Below are 27,997 nucleotides of genomic sequence, written 5' to 3' on the forward strand. Positions count from 1 at the left end.
ACTTCTCCTTTTCTCCTTTTCCATCTTCTGAGGTTTTTCTAGGTGTCTGGGCACAGCCAGTATAGCAAAGAGGATGCTATGGATGCTTTCTCCACCTTACTTCTCTCACCTTTAGCTCAGTTTTTCCCATCTCCTTTCCCAGTGTTCATCTCCATCATGCTAGTATATAGATAGCCAAGTTACTATAGATAGTAAGTTGTTGTCCCCTTTCTCTGCTCCATTCCCCTGAAGTATCCTCAAACCCAGGAATACTTCAGGCAACCTAGGTAAACTTCAGAGCCAATGCAGGTCATCTCTCCTCACACCTTCCTTTTCCTTTGATTGCCTAAGGCAGACTAAGAAAAGAGGTTATTAGTCTGATAAAAATCGGGGTGCTCCACCCAGTCCCTGCTTTCCCCCCCCAATAAACACACACAAACACACACACACACACACACACACACACACACACATACACACACACACACATTTCCCTGAAGGCCCAAGACTCAGGCCCAACTGGCTTCCCCACCCACCCTGGAAGACATGGCAGTATAGGGAGGAGCTCCTGGTACCCATCCCTGCCCGCCCTCTGACTCTACCAGACAGAAAGACTCATAGCTTCCTTCCAAACCACAGGTCCCAAGGAGAGTAAAGAGCTGAAGAAACCTTCCAAAACCCAGAGCTCTACTATCACCAGATCCCAGGACTCCTCCATTGAGGAGACAGATCATTCATGTCTGTTCAGATCTGAGGCATCAACCAACACCATCCCTGGATTCTGATCACACTCCTCACTGGATTGCAGCCTCTTTCAGAAAAATCATCAAGTCCTCTCTGTAGAGACAGAAGGTTTGACAGAGCTGAGGACGACACTACTCCAAGAAATCTTATCTCTTTGTCCCAGCCTGGATCCTTCATTTCCAAGTGACAGAGGCCAACCCCCTGCCTCTATTGTCCCGTGCTACTGATTCCATTCTCACTATGGTCACCTACAAAGTCAGGGTGTCCACAGGCAAAGACCTGATGTCTGGGACGTTTGATTGCATCTCACTGACCATAGTGGGAACTCTGGGAGAGAGCAACAAGCAACGACTGGATCATTTTGGGAGAGACTTTGCTGCTGGATCAGTGAGTGGGGAGGCTGTTGTGGAGGAGGGAAGGAAGGAAGGAAAGAAGAAAGGAAAGAAGGAAGGAAGGAAGGAAGGAAGGAAGGAAGGAAGGAAGAAAAGGAAAGAAAGAAGGAAAGAGAGAAAGAAAGGAAAGAAGGAAGAAAGGAAGGAAGGAAGGAAGAAGGAAGGAAGGAAGGAAGGGAATTAGCATTGTGAGGACAGGACTTTAATAATAAGATAATGTTCCCTTTAAAATAGATTTTTGATCATGCTTGAAAGTATAAGAAAATAAAAGTGACTCTGTGAAGGATGGAGAGGGGCTTAGGTTGGAAGGGAAGAAGGAAAGAGAAATAGAGAAAAAAGAATCTAGAAGCTGACTGGGGAGGGCTGTGGGGTTATTAGGGAGTACATTAACTTTGAACTAGTCATTTGATACTAATAGTAGCTCTATCTCTTTATTTTTTTCCCTCTCTCCAACTATCTATCCAGGCCTTCTCCTCTCCCCTGGCTTTATCCCTTTCTTTTACCTTTTCCTCCTCTTCTCCCTCTCACTTTTCCTAAACCTCTACATTTTCCAGATTTCTTTCCCTTTCCTCAGCCTTCCTCCTTTCTTTAAATTCCTCCTCAATGCCTGTCTTTTTCCTTCTCTCATGCCATTTCCCTCTCTTTTCTTTCTCTTTGTCCTCTCCTCTCTCTTCATATTAAGAAGGTATATCAATGATGATTTAAATATAGATTTGTTTCGTTTTGAAACCTGAGATGAAACACAACTCCTGTTTGGTTCCTGGGCACTCTGAATGGTTTCTGAAGCCTTAGCCCCTCCTGTCTCTGAAGGCCCAGCAGGAGGGGAGAGAAGGCAAAGAAGCTGTTCTGTGAGAGGTGGGTGAAGGAGCAAGAAGGTCCTGAGTCTGGCAGGCCTCATGCCCCTGCCTCTTCCCCTCCAGATCGACAAGTACACTATCCAGTGTGATCAGGACCTGGGGGAGCTCATTCTCATCCGTCTGCATAAGGAGCGTTCTAAGATTTTCCCTAAGAACTCCTGGTACTGCAACTATGTTCAGATCTACACTCCTGCGTGCACCACCTACCACTTTCCTGTCTACCAATGGCTAGATGGCTATGAGACATTGGAGCTCCGAGAGGGCACAGGTGGGGGACACCACACCCAAGGTGACAACCCACTGTCCCTCCTTTGTGACACTCTGTGACTCTCCCATACCGAGATGAGCAACAGAGTGCTCTGTTACTCTTTACAGGGTATGCTCTCATGGCTATAAGGAATCAAATTACTTAATTTGCCATGTTACCTTGGGCAAATCTCTTCCCTGCTTTGGGCCTCAATATACTCCTGTAAGGGGAGGAGGGGGGAACACTTGATAAGTGCTTGTCTTTGTGCTAAGCACTTCACCAGCCTTGTCTCATTTGCTTCTCACAACAACCCTGGAAGGTAAGTATTATCATCCCTACTTTGCAGTTAAGGAAATTGAAGTACACAGTGTTAAGTGATTTGCCTGGGGTCACACAGCTCACCAAAGCCCAGTGCTCCATCTACTATGCCACCTAGATACCTCTGTGAAAAATGAGGGATTATACCTGATGATTTTTAACATCTCTTTTGCTTTTTGAGAATTTACTACCCATTTAGTCCTAGGAACTGCCCTACACTTCTACAGGCCATCCTCTTACTATTCCATAGTCCTTAGCACTTCTAAAGGATGTCTTATTACTCAGATGGCCCTGCCCTGACAAGCCCCTCTTTCTTAAGACTGCCCAGCTGCTGTCTAGGATATAGAGAACTCTAGTTGAGGGAACAATCCTAGATCCCTAGAGGAAGGTCCCGTTGGTATTCTCTGCCAATATTCACTTTCCTATTCAGGAGACTAGCCAGTTGGGACATTTAGTATGGCTTATTAGGGCTAAAATACCAGCCTTTGGGACGTACGGGTGTTCTTGGAGGGATATTCATCTAATCTAGTTGTCCTTCATCCATCCAGGGCTATTCTCATATATCCCTCCGAGGTACTGGAGTCCAGGACTCCCCAGTGACTTTATTGGGAACCCTTCACTGCTAACGCCTTTATAATCCCTCCTCTCTCTTCAGAACCTAGCTCCCAAAGTTACTTGCCCTATTCTCAGAAGAGCTCAAGCAGGGACAGCTGATCCCAGATCATGGCCCTGGGAGAGAGGGTCCTCTATCAGACTCTTTCAGCCCAAGCTGTGCTACTCCACTCAGAATTTTGGGAAAGCAAGGCCTAATCCAGAACAAGCAAGAACTCAGCTCAGCCCTATTGCTGCCAGCTTGCCTGTCACTCTTGGCTGATCGGAAGCTCATTGAAGAGAGGAAGCTTTAATTGTTGGGGAGTGGTCTATGGAAGGGTTTCTTTGGTGACAAGGGGATAGGAAATCAGAAGAACTGGGCTCTCAAGCTTACTCTTGGGGTGAGTTTGGTCAAGTTATTTCCCTGCTAGAGCTCAGTTTTCTATAAAATGTGTGGATTGGAGCAGATGACCTTTAAGTACCTCCTTGCAACTGATTCTTGGCGGGTCTACGATGGAACAAGATACATCTTGGCTCTCCCACAGGCCACCCTGGGGCTCTCAGTAGGTAGGCTAGGTTGTAATTCCTGAAGATCCTGAAGGGTCGTGTTCATTCCTGTCAGATGCTTCATTTGGGAAGCAAACTAGCAAGGCCCCTGATCTCCTTGCTTCACATCCCCTTTCCCTGAAGGTCAAGAAGTTTTTTTCTAGGTTCCATCTTTGGTTCCCACCAGAACCTTTATCCTTCTCATCTGGGAATTAGATAACTAGGTGAGGGTGGGATCTGATGAATATAAGGAAAAGGACATCTTCCTGACACTAATGAACGCTAAGAAAGAAAAGAGAAGCACGTGTGCATCTTTTCCAGAGATTCCTATTAGGGTTAGAGATAAAACAGTCCATCATGGAAGCAGGGTACTAGGCAGGATATGTCCAGGAGCTGGGTGGCAGGGAAAGAATGAGGCTTGGCAGGGCTTGCTTCTGCCATACCAGGGCAAAGAGACTTGAGTCATCAGTTGAGTACTCTGGCTACCCTGGTCCCTGCCCTAGGGAGGAGACAGAGAGGGATGGGAGAGGATTTGCAAGGGGAGTAGAGATGTGCCCCTGCGCTGGGGGTGGAGTGACTGCTACACTGCCTAAGAAAGAAAGGGAAGTCCATTATTCATTCCCACATCTTCTCGGAGGGAAAAAGGCTAAAGTAGCCTTGGTAGATTTCAGTGAAACTAGAAGAGGGAGTTAGCCTTGAGTAAGGGAGTGGCAGAATGATAGCTTAATCTGATTTGAAAAAGGTCAGACAGAGCACTCCTCCCCTGAGGCCTCCTCCTCCAGCCTCAGATTTCTCCTTCCTGGTCTTGAATAACAGAGATTTCTTTCTCGGGGACCCCTGTCCCCATTCGAGTCTTCTCTTTCTATCCAGTCTATAATTTCCACAGCGAAAGCCTGGGGTTTCCAGAGAATAGACTGGATGGTCTCTCTTGAAGGATGTCCCTACCATTGATATGGGACATGCTATCAACATGGCAGCTAGGTGGTGCAGTGGGTAAAGTGCCAGGCCTAGAGTCAAGGAGACTCATTTTCTTCAATTCGAATCTCACTTCAAACACTTATTGGGTTTGACCTTGGGTGACCCTGGTAAGTCATTTAACCCTGTTTGCTTCAGTTTCCTCATCTGTCAAATGAGATGGAGAAGGAAAAGGTAAACTACTCCGATATCTTTGTCAAGAAAACCCCAAGTGGGGTCACAGTCAGATGTGGCTGAACAACATCAAAAATCACCCTTCAAGGACAATGCATTTGGCCAACGGGTTGGCAAGCCTCCTTCCCCAGTGCATTCTGTTGTCCTATTTCCACATTTTCTGTCCCCTAGAGTCAGGAAGTTTCTTCCAAGGAATCAGTGCTTGGGTCTCTCTATGTTGGGGGCAGAAGTTTAAGGGAGATAGATCCTTGTATTGGCAGTGGAGTGGTCAGATGCCTGGATATAAGACAATCTCATTTCCATCTTCTTAACAGGGAAGACGGTATTAGATGAAAACCTCCCTATCCTGGTGACCCATCGTCAGGAAGAGCTTAGAGCCAAACAAGACTTCTATCGGTGAGAGCATCATGGAGACTTAAGAGGGACTGGTGGGGGAGGAGGGGTAGGTAAACCCCATGGTTGCTTCCCTTATGGTCAAACTGACTTATAGGGGTAAAATTCAGGCATTTTAGCCCCAGGTTTCTCTTCTCCTTTTAGCTGGAGAGTTTTTGTTCCTGGACTTCCAAACTATGTGCACATCCCCAGTTATCATCCTCCTGTTCGGCATTGCAATCCTGATCGGCCAGAGTAAGGACCAGCATACATATAGGGCCCATGGCCCTAACCCAGCTCTGTCATTTTTGGGAGCCCTTTTGTCTGTCCCACTCAACCCTTAGTTCTTTCTCTACCTGTGACCTATGCATATGGCCCCACATTCCATGTCCCATCCCAATTTACCCTGGCTCCTATCCCCACCCCAGAATCCCTTCAGTCCTTGGTTCTCCTTTCTCCTTTCTCTCCATAGATGGAATGGCTACATCCCAGGATTCCCAATTCTCATCAATATTAAAGCCACCAAGTTCCTGAGCTCAAATCTAAGATTCTCTGCTGTGAAGACAGCCTCTTTTTTCCTCCGCTTGGGGCCTGCGTGAGTGGGGAAAGAGGAGCAAGGAGAGGAAAAACCTGGGCTGGGGAAAGGATGGGAACCCCTAGAGGGAATCACCTCAAGTTTACTCTCCTGTATTGTCATCTTGGCTCTCTTCTTGACCTTCCAGCACAGAAACAGCTTTAAGAAGACTCAAAGACAGGGAGAGAGAGAAAAGTAGAGACAGTTATAGATACTGGGTCATGGAAAGAGAGTGAGGAGAGAGACAGAGACAGAGAGAAGAGGAATGGAAAGGGAAGGAGAGGAGAGGAAAGAGAGAGGGAGGAAGAGAGAGTGAGGGAAGGAGGGAGGGAGGGAAGGATGGAGGGGGGGGGAGAGAGAGAGAGAGAGAGAGTACCTTCTGATTGAAGAGAAAGACCAGTATCTTCTCCTACTTCTTCATTCCTTCTCCCAGGTCCCTGGGCATGAAACTTCGGGGATTGCTGGATGAGAAGAGGTCATGGAAAAGGCTAAAGGAAATCCGCAAGATCTTCCCTGCCACCAAGACTGCCATCTCTGGTATGGAAAGAATAAAAAGACTGAAACAGGGAGATAAGAAGAAAGGAAAAGCAGAGTTAGAAAGAGATACACACACACAGAGACACAGTGAGATAGATAGAGACAGAGAATGAGTAACATGTTGGAAGGGCTATAAGCAGGGAAGAAGTGCTCTCAAAAATCTCAGTAGTTTTGGGGTTTGACAGAGGAAGAAATCAGATGGAGCCAGGTTCTGAGGGCACTAATTAGATGCAGTAATCCTTTCACTCAGCTACAGTAGAAGAGGGGTCAGAGCTCTTTATTAGAAGGTTGCTTCTGCAATTTTAACCTGTAATTCCTTTGTCCTGAACTCTCTTTTTCTGTCTCATTCTCTTAGCTTCTGTATTTTGTCTCTGTGTCTCTCTGTGTTTCTCCCTGCTGGATATCCTCTTTCTGTTTGTCCCATGTTTCTCTCTGACAGTCTCTGTGCCTTTCCCTGCCTTTGGATCCCTTCTTCTGAGCACACTCCTGTTCCCCCAGAATATGTGTATAATCACTGGAAGGAAGATCAATTCTTCGGCTATCAGTTCCTCAATGGCATTAATCCTGGCCTGCTGAAACGCTGCCTCTGCCTCCCAGAGAAATTTCCTGTGACTGATGACATGGTGGCCCCATCCTTGGGTGAAGGCACCTGCCTGCAGGCTGAGTTGGAGGTGATCACTTCTCTTCATCCTATTCCTTCATGCTTCATTAGGAAGTTACCTCCCCTCTTATCTCACAATCTTCCTTGTGCTGATGCACTTTTGGTCACTCCCCTTCTCCTAGAATCCCTCTCTCCCATTTCTCCTCCTGTTCCCTAATACAAGAATCACCAGCATGGAAGGCAGAAAAACTTTCCTACTTATCCATTTAGATAGACAGAACCCTGTCTATCTTGTCTCAAGACTCTTGGGCTCCATCCTGAACCCTGGATTCTCTTTGGATATCCTCTCTCCACTCATACCTTATACCCCTAATCTAATCTTCCCTTTCCCCTCTCTCCCACCAGAAGGGAAACATATACCTGGCAGATTATAAAATACTGGAGGGCATCCCCACCGTACAGCTTAATGGAAAGCAGCAATACCACTGTGCTCCACTCTGCCTGTTGCACTGTGGGCCAGAAGGGGACATGATGCCAATTGCTATTCAGGTGCTTGAGGGGATGGGGAGAAAACACAACTGTGGGAGGAAAGGGTAGGTGTGGGGAATAGGAAGGATATGTGGTAGATGGTTCAGCTCTGTTTTTCTCTCCTCTCTCTCTCTCCGTTTCTGTCTCAACCTTTCTGGACATCACTAATGCCCCCTTCTCATTCCTACTCCCCAGCTCAGTCAGACCCCTGGCCCTGACAGCCCCATTTTCCTGCCCACTGACCCTGAATGGGATTGGCTCCTCGCCAAGACCTGGGTGCGTTATGCGGAATTCTACTGCCATGAAGCCATTGCCCACCTGCTGGAGACTCATCTGATAGCAGAAGCCTTCAGCCTGGCCACCATTCGGCAACTGCCCATGTGTCACCCCCTTTACAAGGTCAGAAAATGAGGAAATCTCAATGTTTTTCCTGCTCATTAGGAAACACTTGGCCTTTGTGGCAACCAAAGATAAAAATGAAACAGACCTTGCCCTCAGGGGCCTCACAGGGGAGACAAAATGATGTATGTATGTATGTACAGATTACATACAAAATAGGTACAAAGTGGTTGGAGAGGGGAGGCACCAGTGACGGGGAACACTGGGAAATGTTCCATGTAGAAGGTACTGAGCTGAAATTTGAAAGAAGTAAAAAAATACTAAGATTAGGGAGTCCATTCCAGGCATGGGGGTTGGTCAGTGCAAAAACACAAAGATCTAAGATGCAATATTGTGTGTGAGGAACATTAAGAAAGCTGGTTTGGTTGGGCCATGGAGTATTGTGTGCTGAGACTGGAAATATAGATTGGGACCAATCAGAGTTTATATTTTATAGTAGTGGCAGTTGGGATCGTAAGTAAATTATTGAGCAGGGGAATTACATGGTCAGACCTGAATTAAGGACAATCCCCTTGGCATTTGTCTCAAGGATGAAGGGGGGAATCTTGAGCCAGAGAGACCAATTAGGATACTATTACAATAACCTATATGAGAGAAAACCAACCTAGGAGAGTGGTTGTGTGAGTGATGAGAACAGGTTGGATTAGAGGGATGTGGTTAAAGGTTGAAATTACCAGATTTGGATGACAACTCATTGTCTATGTGGGGTGAGGTAGAGTGAGTTACTCAATCAACAAATACTCATTAAATGCCTACTATGTGCCAGTCACTGTGGATATAAATGAAAAATTCAAATGATTCCTATCCATAAGGAGTTTACCTTCTATTTAGGGAGAGAATAAATATTAAGTAGATATGTAAAATAAATACAAATAAACATGGTGTAGGGAGGGAGAGGGCATTTGGTCAGATCAGTCAGTAAATCATCAAGCATTTCTTAGCCTGGCACTCTGCTGTGTTATGAAGACAGGCAAAAACATAGACCCTGCCCTCATGGAGCTCAAATTTTAAAGAGAGACAAGATATTTGTGCTGTGCTAGGATAAAAAAGGCAGGTGATTCTGGATGGTTAAGTATGTGGAGGGGAGACTGGAAAAATAGGAAGGGGATGGGTTTGAAGGATTTTAAATGCCAAATAGAGGATTTTATATTTGATCCTGGAGGTGATAGGGAAACACTAGAGTGTGATTGAGTGTGTTGGGGTGGTGGTGACATGGTCAGATCTGATCTTTAAGATAAGCACTTTGGCAGCTAAGTGGATACTGCTCTGGAATGGGGAGAGACTTCAGGCAGAGAGGCCTCAATTGGCAATTGCAATAGTCTAGGTGCAGAATGATGAGGACAAGCAGTAGAGTGGATAAGGTCACTAAGAGAAAGTTTAAGAGAGACAAGAGGGCCCAGGACAGAGGACTGGGAAAAACCCATAGTTAGGGAGATGCACCAGCAAAGGACTCTGAGAAGATGCAATCAGACAGGCAGCTAAAACTGTAGAGTTGGGAACTATGAGAGAGTAGTGTCACAAAAGCCCAGAGAAGAGGAGGAGAAAGTGATCAGTAGTGATCAAAAGTGATCAACTCAAGAACAATGAGTTCTAAGAGGAGACTATTAAATTCAACAATAAAGAGGTCTTCAGTAACTTTGGAGAGAGCAGTTTCAGTTGAGTGATAAAAATGGAAGCCAATTGCAAAAGGTTAAGGAATAAGTAAGAGGAGAGAAAGTGGGGGCAATGAATATGGGCAGTTCTTTCTAATAGTTTAACTGAGAAAGGAATGAGTCATATAGGACAATAGTAGGAGGGGATGGTAGAGCCTAGTGAAGATATTTTTTTAAGGATGGAGGAAATTTGGGCATGTTTAAAGATGGTAGAGACGAAACCAGAAGACAGAGATTGTAGATTAGAGAGAAAGGGCAGGAGGAATGATTGAGGGGATAATCCGCTGGAGATTGGAGGGGATGGAATCAAGAACACATGAAGAGGAAGGGTTGATCTTGGTAGGAGAAGGGTCGTCTCATTATTAGAGACAAGAGGAAAGGAGAGAATGGGTGATGATGTGAAGGAGTTTTAAGATGAAGAGAAAGAGCTAATGACCTCAGTTTTTTCAGTAAAGTAATAGTTGGTGCCTTTAGAGAAGGTGGGGGGATTGGGGATGCAGAGAATTGAAGAGAGAAGAGATTAATTGAAATAGTTTCTGTTGGGAGTGAGGATCTTAGCAAAGTTGTGAATCTGTGAAACTGGAAGGATGGTGTTGCCCTGGACAGAAACTTAGAAGTTCTGAAGAGGTTGGGTTTGAAGGATAAATATAATAAGTTGGGTATGTTGACACATTTATGGGGCATCCAATTTGAAATATTCAATATTACAGAAGCAGAAGAGGATGGGGAGTGTGGGCAGTGGGGGTGCTGGATATAGCAGGAGTAGGAGGGGTATCACAGTAGTTGAGATGGTGAACTAGGAGATGGGACAAAATATATAGCTCTGGGACTCACACTCCATTAATATTTTTCTCTGACAATGCATCATGACATAGAAGTGTCCCTAGATTCGCAATGGTTATGCCAACAGAGGCCAAGTGAGCGTTGCCCAATTTCAGCACTAGTTAGGTAGCAGTTTACCATACAAAGACCAGTCTAGAGAGTCTCATCACTGAAAGACTGGCCATTTGAGGATAAATTATTTGGCAGAGAGAGAGAGAGAGAGAGAGGGAGGGAGAGAGGGAGAGAAGGGCTTCTGGGTATGATTTTCTAATGGTCTGCAATGGAGACACCAACAATGGAGTCATTTCTGCCTGGGTGAGATGAATAATTCTGAATAGCTGGTCTCCCAGTTCTTCCTCTGGTCCCATCAACTCTACTTTGTCTCCCCTCAGCTCATCATTCCTCACACTCGATACACCATCCAGATTAACAGCATTGGTCGTGCTCTCCTCCTGAACGAGGGTGGCCTGTCTGACAGGGTAAGAGGGAATTTCTTGTCCAGACTTTCCTAAATTTCCTCCTTATTTTTCTTCTGCTCAGTCCCCCAAACCATCCTGGGTCAGATAGCTTTTCTTTGATTTTGAGTCCCCAAACCCAAACTCTACAGCAGTTGAAGACACTAAAGTTAGATTGATGGACTTTCCACCTGTTTTGTGGAAGGGTGTCTGGGGCTGATCAATGCAGAGAAGGTTCTGAAACTAGAAGTAGAGGGAAAACAGAGGAATAGTTAAGATTGTGAGCAGCATCTGGAGAAAAACAGGGATGATGAGTTTCATGGTGGAGGCAAGTTCTTGACTTAGTCCAAAGTTGAGGTTACTTGTCCATTTCTCTGTAGGGAAAGGGGTATATTAGGAAGGTTCCCTCCCCACATTTCCCTGTGTTTCTCTGGGGAGGAGTGTGTGGGAATAATGGGAGGGATTGTTGTGTGTGAGTCAGATTCTCATATCGGGCTCCTTGTCCCCAGGCAATGTCTCTAGGACTAGCAGGTTTTGCTGAGGTGATGTGCAGAGCTCTAGCTGAGACAAAATACGAGGATCTCTACCTTCCTAATGACTTCATCCGTCGTGGCGTACAGGACTTGCCTCGATACTATTATCGAGATGACTGTCTGGCCGTGTGGGGGGCTCTTGAGACGTGAGTGGATGGAGAACTGAGGGGACAGAAATAAATTTAGAAAGGAGTTGAAAGGAAGAAGAAGCAGAAGAGGATGGGAAGTGTGGGTAATGGGGGATGTTGGATATAGCAGGAGTTTGGGGAAGATCACAACTACATAAAAGGACCTTGAATGTGGGTTTTATTTTAAATGAAGACTGATTTATTTTGCCAGAATGTAATGGAAATGAAAAGTCAATTGAATGATAGTCTACATCTTCATACATAAATTTATATACATTGGGCCTTATTCTAGAGGAGCTATGGTAGAATAGAAAGACCACCAGACTCTGGGGATGGTATTCTACATCTGTAATTCCTGCTACTAGGGAGTTTTGATGCTGGGCACTTAAGTACACTAAGTACTAAGTACAGCACAATTATGGTAAGCCTCTAGGAGGTGGAGGGGGAAGGGATAGTTACCAGGCTGTCTAAGGTCAGAAAGAAAGCAGTTCAAAGCACAAATGCCTGTAAGTATTGGGGACTGGGTTTGCCAATGGCTCTTGTACTTCTAACCTGGGTGAGATAGACAGACTCAGTCTTAAAAGAAAGAAAGAAGCTCATTGGACTAGAAGCCAGGAATATTAGTCACTTGTCTGTTACTTCTTGTGCAACTTTGGACAAGGTCCTTCTCCTCTCTGGGCCTTTGATCCCACATCTGTAAAATGATGGAATTGGATTAGATGATCTTTGAGGACTTCCAGTTCCAAAGTTCTAGGTGTCAATCTGTTTGCACCAGTTGGCATGGTGAGCACCTTTGGCTCAGCAGTAATCTTGGACAGCTCTCCCAACGTGCTCCAACAAAGTTCCTTGGTCCATCTCTGCTATATGCACATTCATCCCAAGAGCCTTGGTCTTTCGGAGCCAGATAGCCTCAGGAGATTTTGAACCTCTGAAAGGGTCCACAATTCTTGTAGTCTGCTCCCGACTCCTTATTTTATAGAGCAGGACACCGAGGCCCAGAGAAGTTAAATGTTTTGTCAAGGTCACAGAGATAGTAAACATCAGAGCAGGGAACTGAGCCCAGGTCCATTGGACCCAAATGCAAGGGTCTTTCCCCTGCTAGCCTAGTTAGAGCCACCGCTGCAGAGCAAATTAAGTGGCTACCTAGGGTACCCCACAGTCGGGGACTGATGCAAAAAGGGGTGTATATGTGTGTGTGTGTTTATATATACATGTTTTAAAAAATAGACATTTTTTCATCCTAGGAAATCCCTCTGTCCTTGGAGGTTTATTTCTTGCAGGCAAGTTCCCAAGGTTGTGAGACTGGGAAGAGCTTAACGCCTCCCCCTAGTGGACAGTAACATCCGCTTTTCAAACCTGGCCTGGGATTTTGGAACAACTTTCTTCTGTTGATCCTAGGAATAGTTAGAGAGGCTGCCCCTGGAGAAATGAGGGTGCTACTGACAGGGGCAGGGGGAGGAACGGACTCAGGACGGACGGATGGAGACAGGGAAGGGACTTTGCTTCCAGGACTGAGTTGCTGCCTACCCTATAGGTATGTGTCTGAGATCATCAATTACTACTACCGGAGCGATGCCGCTGTGGAAGGTGACACCGAGCTACAAGCCTGGGTGCGGGAGATATTTACTGAGTGCTTCCTGGGTCGGGAGAGCTCAGGTACAGAATCTACTCCCAACTTTCTCCTCCCTAAATCAAGCCTTGCACTCCTACCTACTCCCCAGAGTGCAAACATCCTTGGATGGATGTTCAAAGGGGTTAATTGCATTTCAGTTTAACAGATGTTTTTTTATTTATTTTTTTGTCCGCTATACCAGAGTTGTTCTGGGCCCTAGAGGAGATACAGATAAGCTCCAACTAGAGGGAGTGGAATGTGCTGGTCTCAGAGTCAGGAAAACCAGGCTCTGAATCCTGCCTTGGATACACGCTACGTGACTCATCTAAAATTCACTACTTCCCTTAGCCCCAGTTTCCTTACCTGTAAAATAGAGATCATGACACCTACCTTACAAGGCTGTTGTAAAGTTCAAATAAGATGATGTGTGTAAAGTACTTTGCCAACCTTAAAGCTCTTACATTAATTATTGTTAAGACTATTATTATTATTTCCACAGTCTGGTAGCGGGATGACATCAATAGTGAATGACTATAAGGGAAGCTAAAAACAAAGTGCTACAGGAGTTCTGAGGTGAAAGATTGTTACTGATAGGGGAGATCAATGAAGACTTTCTGAAAAGGGAGACATTCAAACTGGGTTTTAAAGGATAGTATTCCAGGTAAAAGGAACCTAGACCCTGATGAGAGACAGGCAGTAGTCCACATGGAGTGCTGTATAAATGGCACGGAGGGGAGGAAATATGAAATAAGGTTCAGAATGTTAAGGTGGCATCAGACTATGGAGATTTATGGAAGTGACCCCATATCCTTTCCAACCTCCAGGATTCCCCACCTGCATAAGGACAGTGCCTGAGCTCATCCGATACATCACCATTGTCATCTACACTTGCTCAGCTAAGCATGCTGCTGTCAATACAGGACAGGTATTGGGGAGAGAACCGCAAAATTTGTTTACTCCTTCACAGCCTTATTTCTGCTTCCAATCCTATGACCAGAACTGGGGACAATGCTAAGGGTTACTCCAGCACAGGGATTGGCAATTGGGTCATTTGGAGACTAGATTTTCATTTCAACAGCAGATCTCCTTTTCTTCCCTTTCCCTCCAGCTAGAGTACACATCCTGGATGCCCAATTTCCCATCATCCATGAGGTGCCCACCTATGCAGGAGAAGGGGCTGACCACTGAAGAGAGTTTTATGGAATCACTGCCTGATGTTAAAACCTCATGCATTGTGCTCCTTGTACTCTGGACCCTTAGTAAGGAACCTGATGACAAGGTACCAGAGGAAGGAGGATGGAGGCTGAGTGGGGGAATGTTGGGTGGGAAAGTGATGCATAGGTTCATGGGGCTTTCAGGAGTTAAATTGGACCTAGAAGAGGGTGGCCAGGACTGGCAGGTTGAAGGAAGCTAGAAATTTGGGATGGAGCTTGGGGAGAAAGGATGAAAGGAGCTCCCTACAGAGAATAGTTTTGGAGGGGAGGAATGAAGGAAGAGGAGGGAGCTGGGTGGGTGACGCCAAGACACCTGTAGGGTACAGTGTATGTGTAGAGCAGAATAAGAATTCAGGCAGATTTTAAAATTATGCCCTTTGTGTTACTATCTACTTCATTTTTGCTTTAGTATAATAGACCAACTGACTGTATGAAATAAGGCCATAAAGAAGATTGTCCAATATTTTTTAAAAATGAATTTATAAAAAGTCATATCTTTAGGTGTCACTCTCTAGGTGACTGTCTACCTTGTCTAGCTCCCATCCTGCCTCTGCACAAGGGTGTAGGGTTAAGGGGCTTTGTAGAGCATGGACCAAGCCTAGCCCAACTCCCGAGTTAGGAGACTGGACCTTTGAATCCCATAACTTCTTTCTATTTTTTTCAACCCACAGCGGCCCCTGGGTCACTTTCCTGACATTCACTTTGTAGAGGAAACACCATGGAAGTGCATTCAGAATTTGAAAGAGCGTTTGGCCCAAATTTCCTGCAACATCAAAGAGAGGAACAAGAACCTTCCCATTGGCTACAACTATCTAGATCCTGCCTTAATTGAGAACAGCATTTCCATCTAGATGTCTTCTGGTCCTCTACTGTAATGCATGCATATGTATGTATGTACATGAACACATATCCCACTCAGGGCACCAAACAACTGTGTCCCCAGCCCTGATTCCTCTTGAGGAGCTAGGAAACCCATTTGCCTACCCTCACTGACCTAGCTCTTAGAGGGAGAAACTATTTCCTGCTCTGTGGATTCCTGCTTCCCACCACCCAGCACACCTTGAACTCTGCTCTTAAAACAACAAAAACGACAACCAAAAAACAAACCCCACCCACACATGCACACACAAACAGATCAAATACTTTCTAGTTGTATCAATGTGTATTATTTAGGGGTGATAGAGGTTTGAGTTGGACAAAGCATAGTGGGACAGGGCTAGGCCTTGACCTCATCTCCTGGTATCACGAGCATTTCTTGAAGCTATAGAACAAAAGAAGACACAGACCTACTTTGTAGGGGTGGAGGAGTTGGAGTCTTGGGGACTTAGGACTGAGAAGAAAGTGATAAGGGTTTGGAATTCCCAGATCCAAGGTTGGAATGCTAAGGGTCCAAGATTAGATTGTAAATAGGGACTAGGATTTCTGGGTTTTCTGGCTCATCATACTATTATGCTGGACAGGCTGATAACTCTTGAATGGGAGTAGAGAGAAGGCTCTGTTATATGCAACACTGTTCTCTATATGGAGAGGATCAAGGTAGGTGTAAGGCAGGTCTAAATCCTTGTTCTGTTCCTGGATGTACCTGGAGATCAGGACCAGGTGACTCTGGCTTTACCTGGGGACCTCCTCTGTGAAGTGCACATCTGGGTAGGTAACCAGGAGCCTCTGAAGACAGGGGAGAATCAGGTAGGACCAGGCACCTGAGGTTCTCCCTTCCTCCCCCAGCCTTGTACTCCCAACTCTCCCACACTCTGGCCTCACCCATCTGGAAATCAGGTCAAGATCAATCCTTTTGGTCCTGCCCCTGAATCTGAGATCCCTCTGATTAGGTCCCATCCCCAACTCTACTGCATGGCTCACCATATCTCTGTCCTGGCCACTGACACCCCAGAAGAGTACCAGGGCATGGCAAACTGAGATGATGTCCCCAAAGGATCCCAGAAGGTTTGCAGTGCCCTTGGTTACAGGTGCAGGCAGCCTCATGGAAGTGGGAACATTGGGTGTCCAGGCACTGAAGTCAAACTGATCCCTGCCCCGCCCCCCCAGATAGTTGTCAGGACCCAAGGCTTCCAGCTCCCCTCAGGGGACCTAGGGAGCCTCCCTTGCCAGTTCCAAGTCACCAATCTTCTTCCACTCCCACTCCCACTTCCACTCCCACACCCCTCCTAGACTTGAGTTCTTAGAAGACCAGGGCCTTACCCAGTCCTAAGTCAATGCCCCTATTCTTCCAAGATCTGAGCTCACAGGAACTCATTGTCCTCAGCTTAAGAGCAACTAGGCCCTTTCAGGGACACAAAGAAAGGAAGTTTACAGACTGCAGCATGCTGGGCAGAACAGTTGAAAATAATCATAGTGAGATACTGAACCAGGTCCTGCAGGGTCATGAGGCAAGCAGGGACACCTGGAGGGGTAGAGCAAGGAGGGAGCTGGGAACTAAGGGGTTGGATATCTATTTCAGAGAGGAACCCATTCTGGGGGGACAAGGGAGAATTGAGGTACTAGAAGCAGAAACCTATACCTGAGTTTTCTCAGCCCAAAAAACCTTCCATGAAGATCTCCTGGACCCAGGCCTGGAGCTCTGAGTCCTTGAGGACAGATTTGTCCTCTGGGTAGTAGACGCCAATAATATCTGAGACAAATCTGAAACAGTCAACAAATATTTAGTAAGCACTGACACGCCTACTGTGTACCCAGTACAGGAGAGAGTTGATCAACTAATCAGTGAGCAAGCTGGTGTTGAGAAATTTAGCCTAGCCCTTATTCTATAGGTAAAGAAACAGAGGCAACATGGCTTACCCAAGGACACTTGCCCAGCTGTTGTGAGGGAAAAGCATTACAAGAAAGGCTTAGAGTTAATAACACTAACGTGTGTTGAATGAGGAGAATGGTCCTGTTGAATTGGAGTACAGGATGTATATTGGGTAGTCATGGGAGAGTTGGTTGGGATAGTTGGGAACAATCAATCAATCAACATTTATTAAGAGCCTACTGTGTACTATGTACAACTATGTATACAATGCTAAATTCTAGGGATACAAAAAGAGCCAAAAGACAATCCTTTCACTCAAGGGGATTTCAAAGGTGCCTTCTATTTAATCTAACATGTAAACAAATCCATACCAAACAAGCTGTATACAGAATAAATAGGAAGTAATTAACAGATGAAAGGCATCAGAATGAAGAGGGGGTTGGGGAAAACTTCTTGTAGATGGTGGGATTTTAGTTGGGACCAGATTACAGAGGGATTTGAAAAATCAAATGATGTTTGACTGGATGTAGTAGGAAACAAGTAGGCTCTTGAGCAGGTACATGAAAATAGTGATTCAGGGAGATTAATCTGACTGCTTTGTACAAGATGGACTGGAGAAAGACTGACAGCAGGGAAATCAGTTACAAAGCCATTACAACAGGCTAGGTGAGAGGGGATGAGAGTTTGAACTAGGGTGCTAGTAAAAAGTAGAAAGGCAGAGACCACCATGAGAGACATTTTGAAGGAAAAATCAATGGATTAGGTGTCTTATGGGATGTTGGGGAGTGATGGGGAAGGAAAAAATCAAAAGATAACTGATATTCCAAACCTGAGTGAGTAGGAGGATAGTTCCACCAAATAGAAATAGACAATAAAAGCAAATCAAAGAAGAGAATAGGACATATGGTGAGTTTAAAAGGTAGAAAATGGTGCCAAAGTCTAGGTCTCTAAAGGGAATTAAAAGTTGTAGAGTATAAAGGGTTGGACGAGGGCTGGTGCAGAGAGGGGATCTTGTACCCATGGGTCCTTATCCTCACCTTTCCACAGCATCCCGCATCTGTAGTCCATCATCGCAATAGTGATAATTGGCAAGATTCTGGAGTTGTGGGGCAAGCAAAGGGAATAGTAGGTGAGGACTTTCATTCCTCTGGCTACCAGCTGAAGACAGCCCAGGTGTCTTAGACTCGTAGACTACAAGAAAGCAGAGATACCAACCCCATCTGGAGCAAAGGGCATCTATATGACCTGCTTCTTCCTATTACTTGCTCAAGACTCCAAGCACCCTCACCCCCTACCTTTGCTTCCTTCAGGAAGCACCAAGCTAGGCACTGAGAATACAAAGATGCCCTCAAAGATATGACAATCTAGAAGAGGAGATAAGATAAGGACAAATAATCCTGTAGAAGAAAAAGGAATTTGGGGTTGAAAGTACAAAAAGTACTAGCCCCACCCTTCCTTTTGAGTTTTGCTAAATTACATTATCAAAGGGAGATTTTCACGGGGTGGCTAAAAATAGGAGGGGAACATTTCCTTGTATATCCGATCTTAGAGAAATTTGTAGCAAAAATGTTTTTTTTCTCTGTTAACAGTTTCCCTTGTAATTTTAACTCCATTGATTTTGTATGTGCGAAACCTCTTCAATTTTATGTAATCAAGATTGTCCATTTTATCTTCTAAGATCTACTCTAATCCCTTGTCTCCATTACGTATAGTGGATGGGAGTCTAAATCTTAAAAGACCTGCGATAACCTTTAGGTCTGAGCTAAAAGAACCGACAAACTACTCCAATGACAGCTGGAGAATAGTTCGGCGGATGAATACACCAGTAGATGGCAACACAGTAGAGAGAACAGACCCCCATGCCAAACTCTGCTGGAATCAGGGAGGTCTTTATTTCAGTAGAGATGCCACCCTGAGCGGTCCTGGTCATGTGTCTCCTCCCACAGGTGGGAGATTGTACTCTTGTGTATGAAGGAAACATTACTTTGAATCTGCTGTTACTTTCAGAAGGGGGACCTTGATTGCAGAGGTCCTGGAAAGTGTGTGGTGGCCAGTGACTTACTGGGTTTTGCTCTGTATGGGTGGGCTAGAGAATAGAGAGGGCTGCTGGAATGCGAATGCAACACCAGGAGGTTTGGACCACCCAAACTCCAGGTTTCTCTCCTGGCATTCATTGACATATTCCTAGAAAGAGTCACCTCCATCTTTTCTTCTTTCCTTTCCTCTCATTTGCTATTTGAGCCTTTGTAACCTAGCTTCTGACATCACCATTGGCCTGAAACTGATTTCTTTAAGATGATAGTGGGTTTCGGAGTGACAAAATCTCGATGGCTTTTTCTTAGTCTCCCTTCCTTTTTCCAGCCTTTGATACTGTTGACCAACCCTCCTGCCTACTCTTCCTTCTTGCCTAATTACAGCTTTTCAGTCTTTTTTTTAGGTATATCTTCTCTCTCCCGCCTTCCCAAACCCAACCCTCCTCCAAAACTCCTTCTCTGTTGAGGGCAAGTTACAGCCTTCCAATCACCAAAATACCATCCACTCTTCCTTGCCTTCCCCCTTCCCACATACAATCAGTTCTCAAATCTTGCATAATCTCCTTAATATCTCTTAGATATTTCTCCTCTCCACCCATGCAACCAGGTCCTCATCACATATTCCCCAGACTATTCCAACATCATCTTCATTAAACTTCCAGATTCCAGAACTGATTGTTAAATTTTCAGCGAGCTTTACACCTTGGAAATGGGCAAACGCTACAAATCAAGGCTTGATTTATTGTTTCATTGATTGTCTAGACTTAAGAAAGTGATAACGAAAATGTTAATAAATGCAAATTAAACTTGAAAATGTGTTGCATGGAATTTTTTTTTGGAGAGCCACTTATAAATAAATATTAATCAGCACAAATCTGTTTAATATCAAAATTCAGTTCATGTTCCACTCCCTTAGAACATTTTTTTATCAACCTCTTAATTGTTAGTTTTCTCTACTTCCTCAAATGATTATGCATATGCTTAGCTGCATAAATGTAACCGCCAAATAGAATACAAGCTCCTTAAGGTCAGAGACTTTCGATTTGTCTTTGTATCTATCCTCAGTGCCTGAAAGGTAACATGGAGTAGAGAGGTGAGAGAGAGCTGGCCATGGAGCCAGGAAAACCTGATCTCAATATCTGAGTGTGACACATGGGATTCTGGCAAATCTAGGTCCAAATAAAATGATACTAGTAATAATCCCCGGTGCCCAGAAAGGCATTTAATAAATGCATGTTGTACTATATTAAATTGTAAGCTACCAGATGATTACAAGGGTACATTACTTCTAAACCTCTGATTTTTCTCTTCCCTCCCTACTCTACCCCACCTCAGGCCTCAACATCTGGGTTTGCCTTTCCTATCTCTTGCCCTGGGTGCTAACATCCTAGTTATAGTCCTACTGATTGGTGCTATGAAAGAGATTTCTACAACGTTCTCTGAAGAAAGAGACAGAGAATATTATTCTAGTCTCTGGATCTATGAGTATTCTATACTCCAATTGACAATGCTCTCTCAGTTTCCTTATTTTCAGCTTCAGAGAGTCCCACTTCAAACTTTTTCTCCAGGAAGGCCTCCAATTCTTAGCCATACCTCCATTTTACCTCCAAAATCCTAGATTCTGTCTTATCCTTGAACCCTGCCCCAGCTTCCCCCATTCCACTTCAGATTCTTTAGTCACCTTTAGAGACTCTTAGTCACCTGATTTGCCCTCCCTTCTAATGTCTCCAATCTCTTCATCAATCCCACAGCCTAGGCCTAGATCCTAAAAATCCTCCCCTCCCTATCCCCAGTCCCTACCATTCTCCTTTCTCATACCTTATCCATGAGGCCCCCGGATTCAAAGAGGTCCATTTGTCCTATAGTATTGATGTGAAATGCAGAGTGAAAATAAGGGATGAGCAGGTGTGGGAAGGAAAAGTGAAAGATGGTGGGGATGCCTTTCTACACCAGGTCTCAGTCATGTGATACAGTAGAAAGTGTATTGGATTTGGAGTCAGAAGACTAGGGTTCACATCTTGGCTTAGATCATTTCTATCTGGGTGATCTTGGACTAATCACTAAACCTCTCTGGGACTCAGTTTTCTCATCTGTAAAATGAGGGATTTGGACTAGATGATTTCAGAAGTCCCTTCTAGTTCTAAATATTTGAACCCTCATGAAGGTCCCTAATATATTGGGGAGAGAATCAGATGACTGGGGCTTGGAGGGAATGTGCAAGGATCTATTATAATCCTGGCTTTGAAGATTGGATGGCACATGGGCAGCTGACACATGGTGGTTATAGCAAAAACCTCAGAAGTGAAGTGAGTGCAGAGCAGGTGAGTGACCATCTAATGGATGAGGAACTCTGAATTTTGGACCCAGATCTTGGCCAAAAGCCAGTCCTCCTCTAAATCAGTTGGCAAGAAGAGGGGATTGTTGGGGCTTGGAGTCTGGTTGAGCAAAGAGCAAAGGGGATGCCAGAGAGACAAAGACAGATGGAAGAAATGTTTTCTAAGCCTTTGATCATCACAAGAGGTCAACAAAGACATTTCCTGAGTCATAAATCTACATGATATTCAGAACTGGGAGAAATCTCAAAGATCCTCTAATCCAGCCCCCTGATGGAACAGCGGATAGAGACCAGGGGAGGGGAAGTAATTAGTGGTAAAGTCAGGAATAGGACTCACGCCTTCTGGCTTCCAGTTCAGCGCTCCATAAAGTACCAAAAAAAAAGTCATCACCATCTTCTTCCTTTTAAAAACATGTTTAAAATAACTTCTCGATAAAATGTTCACTTCTAATATTTCCCCAGGAAAGTCACTCCTCATAGCAAAGAATTCCAAAAGATAGTTTACTATCTTTTACAAAGTTCTTTTAAGTGCTTTGATCTTTCAAAAGATCTGTGATGTCATCTATGTGGACATTCCCATTACAATGCCTCTCAGTGCCTTACTAAGCAGTTTTTTAAGAGTTGCTGTGCACTTCCCTCCCCCAAATTGTCACCTGATGGTCCCTGGTACTAAGTCTATTCAAGCTTAGCTAGCCCAGCATAGATATACCACTCGTGTTCCACTTGCATAGTCTTTGAGATTCCGACGTCAAATCCATGCCTCTAAAGGATTTCAGTGGTAGAAATTATCATAACACATTTATATAATGCATTTACATGCATCATCTTCTCCCAGTCCACCCCGTGACACATCTCTTCACCTCTATGACTCCTCTCATCTGGATGGCAAGAGGGAGGAGTGGCCCACCATCTGGTCTCTGGTGTAGCAGAGTCACCGGGGCAGCCACAAATTGGGATCTTCCATCAATGAGACCAGGAGACAGACTTGAGAGAAGGCTATGATCCACCAGGTACAGAGAACCCTTCTAAAAGGAAGCAAAGGGCTAAGGATAGGCCTTCAAACTGTATGAAGTCTGATTCCAGGAAACTCAGAAGGAAGGGGTAAGTATGACTGGGAACAAGGAGGTATAGTGGACCTGGAGTTGGGAAGAAATGAGTTGAAATCTGACCTCAGACACTTAATAGTTGTGTGACCTTGGGAAAGACACTTAACCCATTTGTTTCAATTTCCTCAGCTGTAAAATGGAGAGAATAATAGCACCTACCTCCCAGAGTTATAAGATATGAGATAATAATTGTAAAACACTTAGAGTACCACCAGGCATATAGCAAATATGATATAAGTGTTTACTATTTTTATCACAAGGTATCTAAATGGTTTCATGGACAGAAGACTAGGCAAGGAGTCAGGAAAACCTGAGTTCAAATCCAGCCTTAGATACTTATTAGCTGGGCAAGCCAGCTAACTTCTGTTTTTTTTATTCCACAGGAGAGGAAAATGGCAAACCACTTTAGTATCTTTGCCAAGAAAATCCCATGGTCCATGGGGTCACAAAGAGTCAGACATGACCAAACAGCAACAACAATTATTATCACTGTTATTAAAGTCATCTTAGTCATAGATTTATATCACAGAGTGGCAGAGCTAGAAAGGACTTTTGGGGTGATTCTCATTTTACAGAGGAGGAAACAGGTTCAGAATGGAATAGAACTTGCCTGAAGTCACATATCTAATTAGAGTCAGGACTAGAGACCAGTTCTCCTACATTTCCCACAAACTAACTAGCCTATGGTGAACTTTTAGAGGGGTAGCCCCAGGCTACGTCAATAGGAGTATATAGGGAGAGCCAGAGTTGTGACTCACAAATATGGAGATCCCTCCTTGGATGCAGATCCACAATTTGCAACTTATCCTACAGAGTTGCCTGGAGGCAGTAAGGCAAAAGTGACTAGACTATGGCTACCTAGCTAATATGTATGAGGAACAAGATTTGAACCCTAGACTTCTTAATTCTAAGGCTAACCCTCTCCTCATCCTACTATGTATGCTGTCTCTCATAGGATCTCCAAATCAGCTTTTTACCCTATTGCAAATTTCTCAAACAAACCATTTGTTAGCCTAACTATGGACATCAAGAAATACTTCTCCAGCTCAAAACTGATGACAAATGGCTAAGGCGTCTTGAATGAGTTTGTGAACTGATTCGTCATCTTACAAAGGTCATTCCCAGGACAAAAATCACAAATTGTCTAAAGGGGGATTACATATGAACTCCTGGACAACCTGGTGCTGTCCTCTCTGCTTTTAGTGTCACAGATTAAAAATGCCCATTAGGTAGTGAAATAAGGTCTATCTTCTATTTGATACCCATATTTTACATAATTGATATGTTATTTATTTATACTGGTTATTATATTATTATTATATTGGTTATCTCATAAACTTCCATGATTTGATATCACTCTTATGTAAACAACACAGATATTCTCTGTGAGAAGAGAATTGGCAAATTTAGCTGAGGACTGGATGCCCATATTCTTAGAGAGTTGTGGCTGGAGAAAGGGATAAGAACCTAAGAAGACCTAAGGATCTGGATGATTGAGTCCCTCACCTCCAACTCCTCCTGCAGGCTGGTATCTGGTCCTCATATAATATAAGGGCCACCATGTCATTAGTGACAGGGAAGTTGTTTGGAAGGCTATGGCAGCAATGGATCAAGACAGGACTGAGGCCATTCAGGAACTGGGAGGCCAAAAAAGTGTCTTCTTGCCAATGTTCAGCTATGTATTTTGGGAGCTAGAAAGCACCAGAGTCACCACCCAACCTTCTTAGGGACCCAAGTTCCTGGCTTCCTAGCAGGACAAAAAGACAAGGTTTCTTTCCATACAGCTTAATAGGTTGCTGATTTCCCTGGAAAAATAAAGGATTTGAGTCTTTCTGACTGTTCTAAGGAACCCAGTCTCTACCTGTTTTTCTGAAATCCAGGCGTTCCCAGCTATCCTAAGAGAATAGAAGCTGCTTGAGGCTTCAACTGTTTCATTTTTGTGTTTGAAACTCCAGCATTTGGCTCAGCACAAGGTAGGTTCTTAATATATGTTTGCTGATTGATTGATCCATGATGTAAAATCATGGCTTCTGAGGCAAACTCAGTCTTATTGACTAGAACGTTAAATTAGGATGAGGAAGAAGGGAGATGGTAGAGAATTTGAAGAGATTTCAAATTCAGTCATAATAGGAAAGGAAGTGACCTTATCAGAAAACTAAAAAGGAGAGAGTTACTGGCAAAAGTAGGGAGAAGAAGGAGGTGAGAAGGGGAGTGGGAGTTTGAAGACCCAGGCTTCCCTCCTGGCCCTGCCACTCATTGGTTTTATGAACTTGAGTCTGTGATTTCCATTCTTTAGTGCCTAAGTTGGAGTCTCTGCAATTCACTGCTCCTAATTCAGAGTCTGATCTTGATTCCACATAACAAACTTTCAAATTCCCGAAGACAAGTAGTAAGTCTACTAAATCTTCTCTTTTCTGTGCTAAACATACAAATTTCTTTCAATTAATGGACTGAGTGCTTTATTGTGCTGCATTTGGTCAATGGGCTTTTATGAATCCTTTGCATCTTATGCATTTTTGGTGGTCTGTGACATGGGAGACATGGGAGACATACGCTCAGTATGACGTGCCCACATCAGAGAAGGTGTTATATTCTACAAGTGAAGCAGAATTGAAATAGCTCAAAAAAGACTCAAGATGCTCAGATTTAGAGCAGGTATCCCAAATGTTCACAAGGACTATTTGTGTCTGACCTGTGGTAGAGCATTCCGAGTTTGTATTGGTCTGATCAGGCATAATCGGACACACTGTAACTTGACTCTAGCATAGTGATGCCATTTTGGCTCTCTTTGAGAATGAAGGATAACAACCAAACCATTTTTGGTGGTAGTGAAATAAAGTCTATCTTGGATTTGATACCCATATTTTACATTATCTACATGTTATCTACTTATACATTATCTCTTGGTTATCTCATAAACTTTCATGATTTGATATCACTCTTATGTAAACAGCACATAAACCCTGGTCTTTATATTTCCCTTGAACTTCAGTCTTCAGACTAAACATCTCTTCTTGGATGACTTAGTGTCCCTTCAAACTCAACATATGATTCTGTCCTTGTAATGTCTCTAAGTCCTAGTTTCCTCCAGTAGAAGTGATCCCTTCCAGCTCTGACATTCTATCATCCAGTTTATAAAATTGAACTCATTATTGTGTTCCCAAACCTGCTCCTTGTCCTAACTACTCTGGCTCTGTGAATAGCACCACTGTTCTTTGAGTTACTTAGGCTTGAAACCTCTAAATTATCTTCCCTTTTCCTCCCCCATATAATGTTACCAATTCTATCAATTTTACCTCTACATTTCATCCATCTGTTCTGTCCAGTCATGTGGTTACCAATCTCTCAGGCTTTCCTTACCTCCTCTCTAGGAGTTATTGCAATAGAAATAGTCTGAAGGTCCCTTAATTGCTCTCTGACTCCTGTCTTATTCTTTCCCCAATAGATCCCCTACAGAGATGATCTTCCTAATGTATGTCTGATCACACCATTCCCCCTGCTCTAAAACCTTCAAACTTCATTAACTATTGACTAAAGCCCAGACTCCTGAAAGTTTAGCATATAAGGCCCCCCACAATCTAGTTTCAATCTACTTTTCCATTTTTACTTTATACTGCTATACTATCCTTTGTCCATAGTACAAACCAAACTGAAATACTCAACTATTCTCTCTATTAACCCCATGTTTTCCTGCCTCTGTGCTCACCCAAATCTTCTATGTCTAGAATAAACTCCTGCCCTGCACTGTCTCCCTACCCCCATCTCTAATATCTAATATCTCACTGTTAGAGGCTTAAACATCTTTGAAGACCCAGATCCCATACTATGGATCCTTTCCTATGCCCACAGATCAAAGCAATCTTTTCTTGCTCAAGTCAGTTTCAACACTTTGTGCCTTTTTTGTGCATTTGTATTACAGAATTTTTGCCAGGAACCTTTCAATTAACAGACCTATGAGAGATGAGGGCCAGGTTGGGGGGATGAGGAAGAAGGAACAAGGCTATCTTTCTGTATGCCTCAAAAAACAATTGATAGTGGAAACTAGACCCGAGGGAGAACTTTGGAGTTTATATTGGACAGGAAGTAATTTAAAACCCATTGGAAATGCTCTTGGTCACATCAGGAAATAAGTTTGTACAAGATAGGAAGAGTGGTGTATATAGGATATAAAATTAGCCCAGAGGGGAAAGGGGGTAAACGAAGGCAGCAGGATGTGAGTTTATATTGGACAGGAAGTAAGCCACTGAATACGGAAAGTGATTTCCTTTAGAATGGAAGGCAGATTTGTAGGCTGGCCATGGTTGTTGGAGGCCAGAGCTGCTCCTCAGATCTATGGGACTGAGGCTTTGCTCCATCTATATGTCCTTGTCCCCTCCACCATACTCAGGGTGGCAGACCTGAAACTTTGGACTTCAAGAACATGAAGATTTCATGGATTTCATCCAGATTCTTCCAGGGATCTTTGTGATCCATCATCTCCTTCATTTTCAATCTCATTTGTCTGAAAAAAAGAAGAGAAGGAAGGAAGGAAGGAAGGAAGGAAGGAAGGAAGGAAGGAAGGAAGGAAGGAAGGAAGGAAGGAAGGAAGGAAGAAAATGTGAGAGACAACAAAAGTTAAGTTTCCACAGTAAGTTATTGTTAATTGATGAAGTCACTGAGAATAAGTTAGGTAATAAGAAGGCCAGCAGACTGCAGGTGAACTCAACCAATCAAAAGACAGACAGTGACCTTCAGAAAATTACAAAGTTTTTGATAAAGGAACCAAATCTACAGTTAACTGGAACTAGCCAAGAAAAATAACCTAAAGTTACCTGGAGAAGACTTTTCTTCACCGTGCTTGATTAGTGAACCTTGTGTATATAAACAGACACACCCCATATAAAATTATCCCTCCATTTTCTATCATGAGTCCTATGTTAAAGCATGTTTGGGAGGGGGATCATACCAAGGGTGGTTAAATAATGGGCATGTAGAGAAGATGGTGACCTGTTGGGGTGTAAGCTCAGTTCTCACGTGAATGGTTTTGGGCAGGTAAAAGTGAGGGCTTCTAAACCTCAGATCTCTCACGAGGCCCCCCAGGGAACAACTGGGAATTGAGGAGTGAAACACGAGCTTTCTTGTTTTTCCACCTCTTCTCAGTGGAAACTTGCTGGGGAGAGCATCACACCCTTGAGATTGGTCCGTGGTCTGAGCACACCTGTTGTTAATTAGCTAGGGGCTGAGAGCACGCATGGTATTCATGTGCAAACTATGCGGCTGGGAGAGCTTATGTAGGGACAGGAAAGCCTGAGGGGCCCCTTTTTGCTGTGGGGTCCCCTCTGGGGGTCCCTCCCCTCTTCCACGTCCGTCCTCTCGCTGCATGATCCTTGCTCCTTAAGGAGGAGGGGGGTCCCTTTCTCCTGGGGAAGAACTCGCCCTGCATATGGATATGTAACTAAGACCCTGAATAAAGCCTAACGCTTGTTTGACTCTGGAAAGTCTCTTCTCTCAATACGTTTATCCAGCTGGCCACTGAAGACCTGGA

The 27,997-nt window shown here is 44.2% G+C and overlaps 1 protein-coding gene and 1 pseudogene across 2 annotated transcripts; one reads left to right on the forward strand and one right to left on the reverse strand.

Annotated features, from left to right (window-relative positions):
• Positions 1 to 588: 588 nt before the first annotated feature.
• On the forward strand, positions 589 to 19,846 carry LOC140525600 (arachidonate 12-lipoxygenase, 12R-type-like). Of its 2 annotated transcripts, none has more exons than XM_072641130.1 (15): positions 589 to 1,110; positions 2,036 to 2,261; positions 5,138 to 5,219; positions 5,361 to 5,450; positions 5,668 to 5,790; positions 6,203 to 6,306; positions 6,805 to 6,977; positions 7,313 to 7,456; positions 7,631 to 7,834; positions 10,701 to 10,787; positions 11,273 to 11,442; positions 12,959 to 13,080; positions 13,861 to 13,961; positions 14,145 to 14,315; positions 14,922 to 19,846. In XM_072641130.1, exons 1-15 carry the CDS (start codon positions 964 to 966, stop codon positions 15,099 to 15,101), a joined length of 2,124 nt encoding a protein of 707 aa, XP_072497231.1. In that variant the 5' UTR covers positions 589 to 963; the 3' UTR covers positions 15,102 to 19,846. The 2 variants fall into 2 exon arrangements, with proteins under 2 accessions (XP_072497231.1, XP_072497232.1); XM_072641131.1 differs by having other exon boundaries at positions 2,036 to 2,240.
• LOC140522678 (polyunsaturated fatty acid lipoxygenase ALOX8-like) lies at positions 16,779 to 26,970 on the reverse strand (annotated as a pseudogene).
• Between the last annotated feature and the right edge of the window lie 1,027 nt (positions 26,971 to 27,997).

The sequence above is a fragment of the Notamacropus eugenii genome, chromosome 2, assembly GCF_028372415.1.
Source record: "Notamacropus eugenii isolate mMacEug1 chromosome 2, mMacEug1.pri_v2, whole genome shotgun sequence".
Lineage (NCBI taxonomy): Eukaryota > Metazoa > Chordata > Mammalia > Diprotodontia > Macropodidae > Notamacropus > Notamacropus eugenii.

Coding starts and splice junctions, on each gene's coding strand:
- LOC140525600 (XM_072641130.1), top strand. CDS start 964: ATGGTCACCTACAAAGTCAGGGTGTCCACAGGCAAAGACCTGATGTCT. Junction 5,220..5,360: donor GCCAAACAAGACTTCTATCG/GTGAGAGCATCA, acceptor TTCTCCTTTTAG/CTGGAGAGTTTTTGTTCCTG. Junction 6,307..6,804: donor CACCAAGACTGCCATCTCTG/GTATGGAAAGAA, acceptor CTGTTCCCCCAG/AATATGTGTATAATCACTGG.